Source organism: Mustelus asterias, chromosome 19, assembly GCF_964213995.1.
Source record: "Mustelus asterias chromosome 19, sMusAst1.hap1.1, whole genome shotgun sequence".
In the NCBI taxonomy this organism is placed as follows: domain Eukaryota; kingdom Metazoa; phylum Chordata; class Chondrichthyes; order Carcharhiniformes; family Triakidae; genus Mustelus; species Mustelus asterias.
Genome location: NC_135819.1, coordinates 47,338,000 through 47,350,426, shown reverse-complemented (window position 1 = coordinate 47,350,426; position 12,427 = coordinate 47,338,000). Strand labels below are relative to the sequence as shown.

The 12,427-nt window shown below is 42.2% G+C and overlaps 1 protein-coding gene across 1 annotated transcript in view; it reads left to right on the top strand.

Moving 5' to 3' along the window:
- LOC144507486 (fibroblast growth factor 19-like) overlaps nt 1-10,033 on the top strand; it is a 48,939-nt gene extending 38,906 nt beyond the window's left edge. Inside the window, exon 4 of the mRNA XM_078234612.1 lies at nt 9,989-10,033. Coding sequence (XP_078090738.1) covers nt 9,989-10,033 — 45 coding nt within the window. The remainder of the gene's footprint in view (nt 1-9,988) is intronic.
- The last annotated feature ends 2,394 nt before the right edge of the window (nt 10,034-12,427 follow it).

The window sequence follows — 12,427 nt, the reverse complement described above, 5'->3', positions numbered from 1 at the left end:
GGGTAGGACAAGATACATAGCGAGGTTTTCTGTAGAAAGAGAAAATGACTCCATTTGAATCACATGTTCCAAGAAAAGAAATTACTATTTTTGGAGATACAGGGTATTTTTGAACCCTGCTCGCAGTGAAGATTGCTGACTTGCCACCTGAAAGCAGGACAAACAACACAGTAAAAGGCCTTACTGGCAAATGTTACAACGTGCCTCTAGTAAAAATTCACCTACAGAGTAAGTGGGTCACCAGTACACAGACAATCTCTATAGGGGTAGTCTTTTGATGGGAAATGACTTGGCGGGGTACCAGGTACTGTGCCCAGAGGGTCCAATACAGTCCACAGGGACTGGGGAAACAAAAGGGAACCAAAACAATTCCGTTCAGCTGCGAAGAACTGAAGAATTTCCTAACATCTGACACGGGGCCATAGAGCCAACAAGGATTAAGGTGATAGAAGGAAAGATAGAGGACTTTCAGGATGCCAGGAGATAAAAAGATTGAGGTGGAGTCCTGGGGAGGAAATTAACTCCAACATTGGTGTCTAAGTAAGTGGAGTGCCAAAGTTTAGGCAGTTTGGAGCTAGAATCATAGAGTCATAGAGCAATACAACACGGAAACAGGCCCTTCGGCCCAACCGGTCCACGCTGACCATAGTGCCCTCCCAGCTAGTCCCAATTGCCTGGGTTTGCCCATATCCGTCTAATCCTTTCCCATCCATGTACTTATCCAAATGCTTTTTACAATATTCAGGCATTGGCGAACATGGCTAAAACTCAGGAAGGCAAGCAAATAACATACATCACATTTATAACATGGTTCATGGGGCTAAAGGGATCAAGGGATATTGGAGGAAGGGGGGATCAGGATATTGAATTTGATGATCAGCCATGATCAAAATGAATGCCGGAGCAGGCTCGAAGGGCCGAATGGCCCTCTCCTGCTTCTAGTTTCTATGTTTCTATGTTCACTATATTTCAGTACCTGCAGCACATAATGAACACATGATTGTTATATTATCTGTTTTATAAAGAAAGATTTGCTTTTATATAGAGCCTTTCATGACCCCAGAACTCTCTTAGCAAATGGTTTCATCTTATTTGTCTGCTCACTATTGAATAAATAAAGATTTTGGCCTCAATAGAGATAGTTATATTCACTAACACAAACGTAAATGTTACTACAAACGTATACATAACAAAACATACTTTTTTTTAACAATACGGGCAATTCACTAAAGCATAAATATCACCACCAAATACCCAGTAAAATCACAAATATTCATCTATGCCTTGGACAGAAAGGTAACCAATCCTCTTCCCATCAATGGCTCTGCCATCATAAATTGCCCCAAGATCACTGTTTCATTGGGGGCTTGAGTTATCTTATATTTAGGTTATTCTACATAGCTTGCACAATTACCTCTCCTCCCAACCTGCCTGTGTCCACAGAGCTACTCTTTAGCATGGAGATGTTTGCATTGTCTCGGATACTGATTATTTGGTGTAGAGGTATGAAGATATCCACCACCAGGATAACAAATCTTCACAATCACATGACCAAGTTGTTGCAAAGTATATTCATGAAGTCACAGAGAACAGACCTTGATCTGATAACACACTAGAGCCAGAATTTTCTGACCATTCACACCAGCTGGATGCTTTTCCGAGGCAGTGGGAAATGTAGACGGAGTCAATGAATGGGAGGTTGGTTTGCGTGATGGACTGGGCTTCGTTCATGATCCTTTGTAATCTTTATAAATGATCTAGGCTTGGAAATAGGCAGCAGCATTCTAAAGGAGCATTCTAAAGCATTCTTGGTCAAAGCAGGAGCCATACCAAACTGTAATACATCCAGAAAGGCTGCTTTCTATGGAGCATCTGTAAAGACCTTTTGGCTAAGATCAAGTGTAGTATAGATCGGATGCTGCGCTTGGTCGAGGCCATTAGGTTACATTTAAGCTTCATATTCATATGAAGCAATTTTTAAAAGCGGCATCTCGGTCTTTTGGCTAAGATGCAAATGAGATCAAGCCTTGGAGGAGGAATCCTCCCCCTCCTCCAATCAGCTTGGCTCATGTAGATCAGGCCCAAGACAGGTGTGAAGGCCCTGTCTTGTCAGCTTGGATCGGAAATGTCTCAACTTGTTAAGACTCTGAATTGGACTTGACTTGATTGAATTGGAAAATTGGTGAGAGTTGCAGCAGACATGTTGAATTTCCTTATCCTCACAGCGCCAGGGACCCACGTTCAATTCTGGCCTTGAGTCACTGTTTGTGTGGAGTTTGGACTTCCTCCCCGTATCTGCATGGATTCCCTTCCACAGTCCAAAGATGTGCAGGTTAGGTTGATTGGCCATGCTAAATTAACGCTAGTGACAGGGGGACTAACAGGGTAAATGTGTGGGGTTACGGGAATGGGGCCTGGGTGGGATTGTGCTCGGTACAGACTCAATGGGCCGAATGGCCTCCTTCTGTACTGTAGCAATTCTATGATTCTATGATCAGTGTTAGGGTAGCTGTCCTGTAATTTACTGGTTGGGTGGCACAGTGGTTAGCGCTGCTGTCTCACAGTGCCAGGGTTCAATTCCGGCCTCGGGTGACTGTCTGTGTGGAGTTTGCCCATTCTCCCTGTGTCTGCATGGGTTTGCTCTGGGTGCTCCAGTTTCCTCCCACAATCCAAAGGTTGACTGGCCATGCTAAATTGCCCCTTAGTGTCGGGAGATTAGCAAGGTAAGTATGTGGGGTTTCGGGGATAGGGCCTGGGTGAGATTGTTGTCAGTGCAGACTTGATGGGCTGACGGGCCTCCTTCTGCACTGTAGGGGTTCTATGGTTCCTTTCCTCTTTCTTGGATAGTGGTATAATACTAGCAACATCCAGTTTTTTGACACCACTCCTGACTCGGATGAGGATTGAAAGATTGTGACCAATGTCTTTGCTTTTTCTACTTTTGCTGCAGCAACACAGGATGCATTTCATCTGGACTGGGAACCTTGACCACTTTGAATAATGATGATTTATGAATATGCTTTCCCTTTTTCATTATTCTGACTGTACCTTTCACCTCCTCTTTTAGTGTAACCTTCACATTATCTGCTTCCTTTGTAAAGATAAATATTTAGCCTCTACATGAAGTTACCCTTTTGGGTCATTCTCCCTAACTACCAACTTACACGTTATATTTTTATAAAATGTCTTACAATTCAATTTAGTGTTACTTCCGAAACATTTCATATTTTTTCTTTGCTTCCCGAATTAACTTTATTTCAATTCCTTCATGTATTTTCCATAGTCTTTCTAATTACTAACTGAATTTGACTTGTGACATTTGTCATAAGTCTCCTTTTTCCATTTTATTTTAATTTTAATTTGCTGTGTCTGCCACAGCACGGTACATTTGGATGCGCTATCTTTTCCCTTCAATAGGATGTGGCCAGTTTATTCCTGAACTATCTCAGCCCTAAATGCTGTCTGCTCTTCCATTATTATTAATTACAAATTAACTTCTCATTTTTGCCCATTAATTTCTCCAGTGCTTTTTATTTATTAATACTAATTTCTTTAAGTTCCTCATACCACTAGACTCTGTGTGTGCGTGGGGGGGCGGAGGAATCTTACCATTGCAGCCTGCCAGCCGATGGATAAGATAGCAGATTTGAACTCACCCAAAAAACGGATCTGAAACTCTCCCATTTTCACACTCATTCTGGACTTTGAATTTTTTAAATAAGATCGCTCCCCCCCCCCCCCCCCCTCCAGGTCTCCCATTATTTGCTGAACTGTTTTGAGTCTTTTTCTGTGAAGAAAAGACAAAGAATGTCTCTGCCATTTCAACAAGACCATGGCTGATCTTCGACTCTAACTTCAACACCCAGCACTATCCCCGTATCTCTTCTTTCCCTCAGTCCTCAAAAACCTATCAACTTCTTTCTTGAATGCAAACAACAACTGAACATCCATAATCTCTCTGGGCTGGAGAAATTCAAAGATTTGCAATCCTTTGAGTGAAGAAATTTCTCCCTGTTACAAACACGCCTGCAATCCTGATTTATACTCTACCTGACACTACAGAGACACGACAGGTAAACTACACCCACCGTGAAAATAATCCTATATCTTGATTTTTCAAAGTTAAGATCATTTCCCTCAGCTGTCTTTATCCCATTCCTTATTATCAGGGCTATCCATCCCATCAAGTCAGTGTTCATGGTCCACAGAGAAGGAGGAAGACCCCATCCAAGGCAACCTAACAAAATAATCAAAACATCTGTCGCCAGATTATCATTGGAATCAAGGCCGCGAGGATCACTTAGTGCATCCAATTTTTAGGTGCAAGTGGTGATAAAGATAAATATCTGTATGTGTGGCATTTATACTGGGACAGCCATCTTATATCTGGCTGCGATTGGATTAAGCTCCCAGTTTGCCTGTATAATTCAGAAATGTATTTTTGTCATTGTTAGGTTATGTAAACCAGCTCCCAATGTCTGGAAAGCTCTCAACTCAAAATGAGTACTTTATGACTACTGAACAACTGTACAAGTACAGATGTTTGTACATCCCAAAGTTCTGTGCCCAGACATTGGCCACTCTAGCAGCTAATTAAGCCCAGTGTGCACCATCCTCTTAGTACAGACTCCTGGCAAAGACTCCCCCAATTGGGATCACATGAATGGAGCCATTTCAGGGTATTGTAGCCTGGATTGTGCATGGCAGTGAGTTGGGTTTGCATGGCTTTGGTCAGAGCGTCCACTGGAACACTTGGGCATTGCATGGCTTCTGCTTTCATTGCAATGGCTGTTGAGATTTTACCCATCAGAAGCTGCATCATAATTGGGTCCACAGGTTCTCTCATGGGCTCCAAGCTCAGCGCAAAGCCCTGTGCAATGTTAGTGCGAGAATTCTCCTAGCAGCTGGACAGGGACCACAGGCTTTCCCATAAACCATGACTCACTGATCCTTACCTAGATCTGTTTTAATTTGATTTATTATTGTCATATTTCTTGGGATACAGTGAAAAGTATTGCCTCTTGCACGCTATACAGACAAAGCATATCGTTCATTGAGTGCACAGGGGAGAAGGAAAAAAGAGGGTGCAGAATGTAGTATTAGTCATAGTTAGGGTGGCGAGAAAGATCAGCTTAATATGTGCCAAGTCTGATGGCAGCAGGGAAGAAACTGTTCTTGAGTCGGTTGGTACGTGTTCACAGTATTTTATATCTTTTTCCCGATGGAAGAAGATGGAAGAGAGTACATCCGGGGTGTGGGGGGTCCTTGATTATGCTGGCTGCTTTACCAAGGCAGCAGGAAGTGTAGACGGAGTCAATAGTTGGGAGGCTGGTTTGCGTGATGGACTGGGCCACGTTCACAACCTTTTGTAGATTTTTGCGGTCTTGATCAGAGCAGGAGCCATCCCAAGCTGTGATACATCCAGGAAGAATGCTTTCTATAGTGCATCTGTAAAAAGTGGTGAGAGTTGTAGAGGACATGCTGAATTTCCTTATTCTCCTGAGAAAGTAGAGGCATTGATGGGCTTTCTTAACTATAGCGTCAGCGTGGAGGGACCAGGACAGGTTGTTGGTGATCTGGACACCTAGAAACTTGAAGCTCTCGACTGCTTCCAGTTCATCCCCTTTGATGTAGACAGGGGCATGGTTCTTCTTTACGCTTCCTGAAGTCGATGATTATCTCTTTCGTTTTACTGACATTGAGGGAGAGATTATTGTCATTGCACCAGTCCATCTCTTTCCTGTATTGGGAGCTTTTGTTTAATCAACTGTGGCCAGCAGAATCTGGAGCACTTGCTTACTCAAATGGGATCAATGAATGATAGAGTGGCTTGTTTACTTGAACCATGAGTTACAGACAACCTCCTTGCAGAATCAACAGTTTTAAAATATTATCCATAGAAAATTAATATCGGACTAGGTAACAGATGGACAGTGAATACATTGCTAACTGACAAACAAGTAAAAAGTGGGAGAAAATATTACAAAAAAAAAATCAGGAGGTACCAGCCATTCACGTGTTTGAAATAGAATGTGCCAATCGCAATACTGTATGTGCCAAAGATCAGAAACCAAGTGAAAGTCACAGCCTTGTACAAAATGCAGAGATGAGCAAATGTGAAAAGTGCATGATAAAGTGAGCCAAGAGTGACAAAGCACTGCAGCATTACCGAATACCCCAGATAAGGTAACAGGGGATGTTAGGTGAGCGAGTTGTCAACATAAATCTGAGATTCTGCAATACTGAGGGACCAAAGGCCATGTGTACATTTTATAAAGGCCACTTCAAGAAAATGAGGGAGGAGCCTAAGCAAATTGATTAGAGTGGGTGGTTTGGCACTTCAGTCGAATTCCTCTCAAGGCCCACTGCTTGGCTTGCAGAAGAAATACTTAATAGGGCAATTCAAATGAGCATTGGTCGACCAATGAAATAAAGAATAAAAACAAACTCGACAAATCCAGTCAAAGAGAAAAGTTAGTCCAAGGGGTTTTCATAGAATCAAAACAGTACAGAAGGAGGCCATTTGGCCCATCGAGTCTGTACCGACCACAATCCCATTCCCGTAACCCCACACATTTACCCTGCTAATCCCCCTGATACTAGGGTCAATTTTAGCACGGCCAATCAACCTAATCCGCACATTTTTGGATTGTGGGAGGAAACCGGAGTACTCGGAGGAAACGCACACAGGCATGGGGAGAACGTGCAAACTCCACACAGACAGTGACCATGGCCGGAATCGAACCTGGGTCCCTGGTGCTGTGAGGCAGCAGTGCTAACTACTGTGCCACCCAAAAAACACAGAAATGGATTAAGAGGGGCAAAGAGAAATCTAAAATGAGTAAAACCTCAAATCAACCTCGATAATATCACAGTAAGAAGGTAATCAGAGAAAAGATGAGAACCACACCAAATGCTAATGAAGAAAGAATTGAAAATGAGCTTAAAATAGTTCTTGTAATTATTTGCATCAAGGAGAAAGCTTTCAGTGAGGACATAGTTCACATATAGACACATTACCTTGAGCAGTGTCCAGTACTGTGGGCGCACCTACGCCATAAGGGCTATAGCAGTTCAAGGCGGCAGCTCACCATCAGCTTCTCAAAGGCAATAATGGATGGGCAATAAATGTAGACCAAGCCAGTGAAGTCCATGTCCCAAGAATTAATTTAAAAATAGGAACGGCATCCTAAACTACAGCTCCCCTGATGTCTAAAGATGAAAATGAAACAGGGAAATGACAAATGTCAGATTGATAACTTAGTAGAAAACCAAATTAAATAAAAATACAGGGGGGTGGAGGGGGTGGAGGGGGGGGGGGGGGGGGGGGGGGGCAGATCCAAAATGGGAAAGTCAAAGGATGAAAGTGCTTGAGAATGGACTGGCAGGTAATATAAAAAAGGGACTCAGAAATCTGTTGTAAACATTTAAATACTAAACGGGTAGTCAAAGGAAAGGTTTTAGGAATTGGAAAGGAGATTGTTTTGTGGAGATAGTGGGCATGGCTAAAGTACTAAATGAATATTTAGCATCTGACTTCACTGAGGAAGAGGTTGCTGCCAATGCCACTGTAAAGGGAGATGTGGGAGTGAAATTGAAGCAATTAAAGGGTTGGCAATACTCAATGTCACCTGGTCCAGACAGGGTCCACATTCCGGAACACAGAGAGAGAAACGCACGAGTGGCAAATTGTGGTGGTTCTGACCATAATCTTCCAGTCTTTGTTAGAGTAGTGTCATCAGAACATGGAAACAGGAGTACACTATTTAATCCTATTGCACCAGATGTGACTTTACTAGGGTTTATATTCTATTCTGCTAGATATTAAGGCCATCGTTCCATTAGCCTTTTTGAATGCTTATCATATTTATTTGTGACATTTTAATGATGCAAATCTGAAACGCCATGTCTCTTTGACCTTGACTTGTTCAAAGATCCAAAGTTTTCACATTTGCTGAAGTTGAAATCCATTTGCTGCCGTTTTGCCCATTCACTTCATCACGTTTATTTGTTTACAATACGGCGACAACAAATGTGGATCTCTCTTAGGCGATGCATTTTGGTAGGAAGTAAATGGAGAGACAATATAACCTAAAAAGTAAAATTCGAAAATAAGAGGTAAAGTTCTTTCTAATAAGAGGTAAAAATGTTTTTTTTAATTTACTGGATGTGGGCATTGCCGGCTGTGCTGGCATTTCTTGCCCATCCCTTACTCCCTTCCATTTCAGAGGGCATTTGAGAATCAACCACATTCTGTGGATCTGGAGTCACATGTAAGGATAGCAGATTAGTGAACCAGATGGGTTTTTATGACAATTGACAATGGTTTGATGGTCATCAGTAGACTTTTTAATTCCAGATTTTAAAAAAAAATTTAAATTTCTGCCATGGTGGAATTTGAACCCAGGTCTTCAGATCATGCCTTGTGGCAATACCACTATGTCACTGTCTCCCCATGTGTAGGTACATAGATCATTGAAGGTGGCCGGACAGGTGGAGAGAGCAGTTAATAAAGCCTGCACTATCCTGTGTTTTATTAATTGGGGAAGAGAGTTCAAGAACAAGGAGGTTATGCTGAACTGATACAAGACACTAGTTAGATCTCAGCTGGAATATTGTGCACAGTTCTGGGCACTACACTATAGAAAACATGTGAACGCATTGGAAAGAGTGCAGAAGAAGTTTACAAGAATAGTTCCAGGGATGAGAAACTTCAGTTATGAGGATTGATTGGTGAGATTGGGACTGTTCTTTTTGGAGAGAAGGTGGCTTAGAGGAGATTTGATAACGATGTTCAAAATCATGAGGGGGATGGACAGAGTAGATAGGGAGAAACTGTTCCTGATCGTAAGAGGATCAAGAACAAGAGGGCACAGATTTAAAGTGATTTGCAAAAGAAGCAAATGTGATGTGAGAAAAACTTTTTCACCAAGTGTTTTGGATGTGGAATGTACTGCCTGGAAGTGTGGTGGAGGCAGGTTCAATTGAGGCATTTAGAAGCACATTAGATGATTACTTGAATAGAAACAATGTATGGGGAAAAGGCAGGAGAATGGAACTAAGTCATGATGCTCGGTTGAGAGCCGGTGCAGATACAGTAGGCCAAATGGCCTCTTTTGCACCGTAATAACTCTGCGATTCTATGATATCCCATCATCTGAGTTATTAATAAACAGTGAATAGCTGAGGCCCCAACACAGGTCATTGTGAGACACTAGCCATATCTTGCCAGCCAGAGTACCGGTCACTTGTCCCATTCTTTTCCCCTTAAATCAGCCAATTTCTAAAAGAAGTCAATAACTTGCCTTCAATTCCATGAGTTTCAACTTCAGCCTTTTATGAGGGATTGCATCAAATGCTGTCCTGAAGTCAAATACAAATGATACCCATAAACATTCCCCTATTCACAACTTTAGTAAGCTCTTCAGAATACTTAAGCTGATTCTTTAGGTATCTCTTTGAAGGTACCAACTTAATAAACTAACTCAAATTAACTTAGGGTCTCAGTCTAACCCTTACAAATCCACACTGGTTCTCATTGATCAGCTGATAATTTTGAAGGTGTCCAGTCACCCTATCCTTAACTATAGACGGTAGCAATTTCCCAACACCAAACGTTCGGTGAACTGGTCTATAATTCCCTTACTTCCGTCTCACATCTTTCTTAAATAGAGAAGCAATATATAATTTTCCAATCTAAAGGAACTGTTTCTGAAAGGATATTAAAGATTAAAGTCACAGCATCTACAATGTTCTCACCTATTTATTTTAAAACCCTATGGATCAGAGAACTGGAAGATGGCAAGTGTTACACTTTTGCTCAGATAAAGGAAGAGGACAGTTAAAAGTCAATTGGCCTAATGTTAGTGGTGGGGAAACATTAAGGTTTTGAACATCCCTATCAAATTGCCCTTAACTTCCACTGCTCTAAGCAGGACAAACCCAGTTTGTATTTTATTATAATTAAACTTCTTATTATTACTTCTAGATAAATTCACCCAACAATGGAGTAGCCTGCCCTGTACAACCTTAATTGATGCCAATCTGGTGATACTGAACATTACAGTCTGAAAGACGTGCTGGTTAGGTGCATTGACCTGAACAAGTCCCGGACAGTGGTGACTAGGGGGAATTTCACAGCAACTTCATTGCAGTGTTAATGTAAGCCTTACTTGTGACTAATAAATAAACTTTAAACTTTATTACTTGTGGTGTTATATCCCTTTAATGAGACTGATGTACTTTGGCTACACCAAGTTCCTCCTTCTTAGCTAATGTTGTCGCATTTAAATCCAAATTATTTGCCATTTTTACAGCATTTCCACCACTTATGAAATTTATCCATCTGGTCACTTGTTCACAATTACTTGCTGGGCAGTCACTATTTCTGGATTGTCATTGGCAGTACCATTTATCACCACACGGTGGCGGACATTTCCAACCAGTTCTAAAATTTTCATTAGTGATCAACGTGGCATGTACTTCACCATATACAGATGTTCAGAAAGATTTGTTTCAGTAAAATCCTAAACAAATAAAGTACTTAAGAAAATTGTTGTAAATAAAGTCCGTTTCACTTGGTCATGGATAAGAAAGAACTACTAAGTCCAATTTCTAATTGAACTTTTCAAACTAAGAAATATATAGGGATCTTCACACATTAAATAATAACACATCTTTCTTTCTCTGCACACTTAATCCATAGAATCGTATGAATTGAGACATAGAAAGATGCCCTTTGACCCTTCCAGCCTGCCATTTAACATGGTGATAGTGCCACACAACATGATGGAGGTTAATGTGAAAGCGGGACTTCGTCTCCACAAGGACTGTGCGGTGGGCACTCTTACTGATACTGTCATGGACAGATGCATCTGCAGCCGGCAGATTGGTAAGGATGAGGACAAATATGTTTTTCCCTTTTATTGGCTCTTTCACCACCTGCTGCAGACCCAGTCTAGCAGTTTTATCCTTTAGCGCCCGGCCAGCTCGATCAGTAGTGCTGCTGCTGAGCCACTCTTGGTTGTGGACATTGAAATCCCACAACCAGAGTACATTTTGTGCCCTTGCCACCCTCAGTGCTTCCTCCAAGTGTTGTTCAACATGGAGGAATACTGATTCATCAGCCAAAGGAGGACGGTATGTGGTAATGAGTAAGATGTTTCCTTGCCCATGTTTAACCTGAAGCCATGAGGATTCTTGGGGTCCGGAGTCAATGTTAAAGACTCCCAGGACAACTCTCTCCTGACTGTATACCACTGTGCTGCTACCTCTGCTGAATCTGTCCTGACAGGATATAGTAAGAAGTCTCACAACACCAGGTTAAAGTCCAACAGGTTTATTTGGTAGCAAATACCATAAGCTTTCGGAGCGCTGCTCCTTCGTCAGATGGAGTGGAAATGTGCTCTCAAACAGTGCACAGAGACACAAAATCAAGTTACAGAATACTGATTAGAATGCGAATCCCTACAGCCAGCCAGGTCTTAAAGGTACAGACAATGTGGGTGGAGGGAGCATTAAACACAGGTTAAAGAGACGTGTATTGTCTCCAGACAGAACAGCTAGTGAGATTCTGCAAGTCCAGGCGGCAAGCTGTGGGGATTACTGATAATGTGACATAAATCCAACATCCCGGTTTAGGCCGTCCTCATGTGTGCGGAACTTGGCTATCAGTTTCTGCTCAGCGACTCTTAAGGAGCAGCTCTCCGAAAGCTTATGGTATTTGCTACCAAATAAACCTGTTGGACTTTAACCTGGTGTTGTGAGACTTCTTACTGTGTTCACCCCAGTCCAACGCCGGCATCTCCACATCCTGACAGGATATATCCAAGGATGGCAATGGTGGTGTCTGGGGAGTTATCTGTAAGGTATGATTCTGTGAGAATGACTCTGTCAGGCTGTTGCTTGACTGGTCTGTGAGACAGCGCTCCCAATTTTGGCACTATCCCCCAGATGTAAGGAGGACGTTTAGGGTGGCACGGTGGCACAGTGGCTAGCACTGCTGCCTCACAGTGCCAAGGACACAGGTTTGATTCTCGGCTTGGGTCACTGTCTGTGCGGAGTCTGCACGCTCTCCCCGTGCGTTTCCTCCCGGTGCTCCGGTTTCCTCCCACAGTCCGAAAGACGTGCTGGTTAGATGCAATGGCTATGCTAAATTCTCTCTCAGTGTACCCGAACAGACGCGAGAGTGTGGCGACTATGGGATTTTCACAATAACTTAATTGCAGTGTTAATGTAAACCTACTTGTGACACTAATAATATACAAACTTTAACAATATACAAACTTTAAAACTTTATCCTTACAAAACCTTACAATGCAATTCCAACATAGACATATAACACTCAAAGGCATTCCCCTTTCCTCACGAGAGCTATCAACTGCTGCACTTTGCTACCACCTAGTGTTCACATTCAACCAGTGCTGAG